This window comes from Sinocyclocheilus rhinocerous, unplaced genomic scaffold (genome assembly GCF_001515625.1).
Source record: "Sinocyclocheilus rhinocerous isolate Xijiao unplaced genomic scaffold, SAMN03320098_v1.1 scaffold3004, whole genome shotgun sequence".
Taxonomy (NCBI): Eukaryota; Metazoa; Chordata; class Actinopteri; order Cypriniformes; family Cyprinidae; genus Sinocyclocheilus; species Sinocyclocheilus rhinocerous.
The window spans coordinates 281,525-283,677 of record NW_015645532.1 but is presented as its reverse complement, the minus strand read 5'-3'; the positions used below and the strand labels follow the sequence as shown (position 1 = coordinate 283,677).

At 33.9% G+C, this 2,153-nt stretch overlaps 1 protein-coding gene across 2 annotated transcripts; it reads left to right on the top strand.

The window, feature by feature from the left end:
- The first annotated feature begins 660 nt into the window (after nucleotides 1–660).
- On the top strand, nucleotides 661–1,738 carry LOC107706116 (V-type proton ATPase subunit e 2-like). Of its 2 annotated transcripts, none has more exons than XM_016509699.1 (4): nucleotides 661–939; nucleotides 1,103–1,150; nucleotides 1,412–1,511; nucleotides 1,606–1,738. In XM_016509699.1, the coding sequence occupies exons 1-3, from the start codon at nucleotides 836–838 to the stop codon at nucleotides 1,503–1,505; spliced, it is 246 nt and encodes an 81-aa protein (XP_016365185.1). In that variant the 5' UTR covers nucleotides 661–835; the 3' UTR covers nucleotides 1,506–1,511; nucleotides 1,606–1,738. The 2 variants fall into 2 exon arrangements, with proteins under 2 accessions (XP_016365185.1, XP_016365184.1); XM_016509698.1 differs by having other exon boundaries at nucleotides 664–939; nucleotides 1,609–1,738.
- The last annotated feature ends 415 nt before the right edge of the window (nucleotides 1,739–2,153 follow it).

Here is a 2,153-nt window from a genome sequence, read left to right as displayed (position 1 = left end):
GTGTATGTAAACGTTTGACTTCAACAGTATGTAATGAGGAGCAGGAAAATTACCTAAAGTAATTAGCACAACTTTTGCACTTCTTTTGTAATTTTACATAAATACACGTTGTTATTTTATTCTGGGGGAAATAAATATTTTCATGATTTGTCCAGTAGATGGCTGCAGTGATCCACACATGCTGCTCACTATAGACCAGCTGTTCACATGCAGAGCGCCCCAAGACGAATTACATTGACATGTTCAAGTTATGCTAAAATAACTTATAAAATAAAGAGGAAAGATACAATTATAAACTATATAAAACAGGATAAATACACTTAAAAAGATATTAATCATAATAATGCTCTCAACAATAGGCTAGTTGGTTTTATTGAGGACCAACTTTCTGGAATCACAAAATTAATCACAGTAAATTGGTTTAAAACAAACTGCTTTAACATAATTACAGCAGAATTAGTAGTGGAAGTATCTTATCAATAATTACAGGTTTTCACTAGAAATAATCCATTGCTTTAATAGTAACTGATGACTAATTAAGATATTTAGAATTCATATTCAACTAATTGTATTTATTGACATCCATGTCAAGACACAAACTTATATAGTGGTTGCAGTTTAAGCTATAATAGATGTATTATTGCGTCAATGTAACGAGAAGGGGCTCGGTTTGAGTGACAGCTCCATTCTACCAATAGCGAAGAGACTCAGAATAGCAACGGTCCAATCAGGAGCAGGTGGGCGTGAGCGAAGGATTAGTGAGAGATCGCGCTGTATTGAACTGGATGCTGATATCTTCATATTATACTGTCTAGAATAACGCACAAGTGTCGCAATGGTGTCGCACTCGCTGGCTTTACCGATGATCTGTTTCACCACGCTGTGGGGTCTGGTCGGGATTGTGGCCCCGTTTTTTGTACCGAAAGGACCAAACAGAGGGTGAGGACTGCTGCTGGAATAAAGGCCAAGCGATTCATTCATTCATCGATCTTTAAACGCATCCGTTCTTCTACAGTACAGCCTGTGTTGTTTAAATGTTATTGCAATGTTATTCTGTGTTGCATTAGCGTTTATTTTTGATTTAACTGTTCAATTATTACAGGGTAATCATAACCAGTTTGGTGCTCACCGCTGTTTGCTGCTATTTATTGTGAGTATAATTAAACATTTTGGGAAAATACTGCCACATAAGTTGCAAAATACTCAATTTTGTTATTCATGTTTTGGGTAATTGAAATAAAAAATAAACTTCCATGGTAGTGTATGATATCACCTTTACAAATTCGCTGTTTACAATGTTTACAGTGCATTTTTGCTGTTATTTGTTTGTTGATGCTATAAATCACTTAAATGTATGAAGTAATATACAGTTTATTTGGAATATTCACTACTGTATTTATATCCATTACAGCTGGTTAGTAGCGATACTAGCTCAAGCAAATCCTCTATTTGGACCTCAGCTTAAAAATGAGACCATATGGTATCTGCGCTACTTCTGGGAGTAGATGGAGGTAAACTGGTGTTCATATCAGATTATTTAATGAAAACTGGATTTATGAGGATTCAATAATGATTGAGATGTTTATGATTCATTCTCGTGTCTTGCAGGTGTCAAAGATTCTGAATCTCATCAGGCTTTTTTCTTTTAAATGTCACTATTATAATCAGTAATACCCACAAAATAGTGAAGGATCGACTCCAAGAGAACACCATTTGTGTGACGAAACAAGTTGCAACATTACACACTGAAAAAGTGATTCAACTTTTGTTTAAACAAACATGTTACTTAACAGAATGCAACATAATGCATAGAAGATTTGGAAATAGTATACAGGATAGTATTCTAAAAATGTACAAAGAAATGTTATAGTGATATTCTTGTGATCTTTAAAGAATTGTAAGAACATCAAAGTGTGTGCTTTGGATGTGTGAGAGTTGAGTATATGAGTAAATGTTTTTGTTTCGTTTTGCATAAAGGCACAGGTTTGATTATTTTAGTCTATTTAATATTAAGTTGTCCTCACTTGCATGTGACACTGTATCCACGTTTACCTGATGAAATTATTTTTATATTTATTATTGTTTTTATTTGTAAATGTGATTGATATTCTGTTGATGTAAATAAATCGAGTGAATCCACTGAATTTCTGTGC

Excerpts from the sequence above, each read along its gene's own strand:
- LOC107706116 (XM_016509699.1), top strand. The coding sequence starts at position 836 with ATGGTGTCGCACTCGCTGGCTTTACCGATGATCTGTTTCACCACGCTG. Across the intron at positions 940-1,102 it reads CCGAAAGGACCAAACAGAGG|GGTAATCATAACCAGTTTGG; the intron begins GTGAGGACTGCT and ends CAATTATTACAG. Across the intron at positions 1,151-1,411 it reads GCTGTTTGCTGCTATTTATT|CTGGTTAGTAGCGATACTAG; the intron begins GTGAGTATAATT and ends TATCCATTACAG.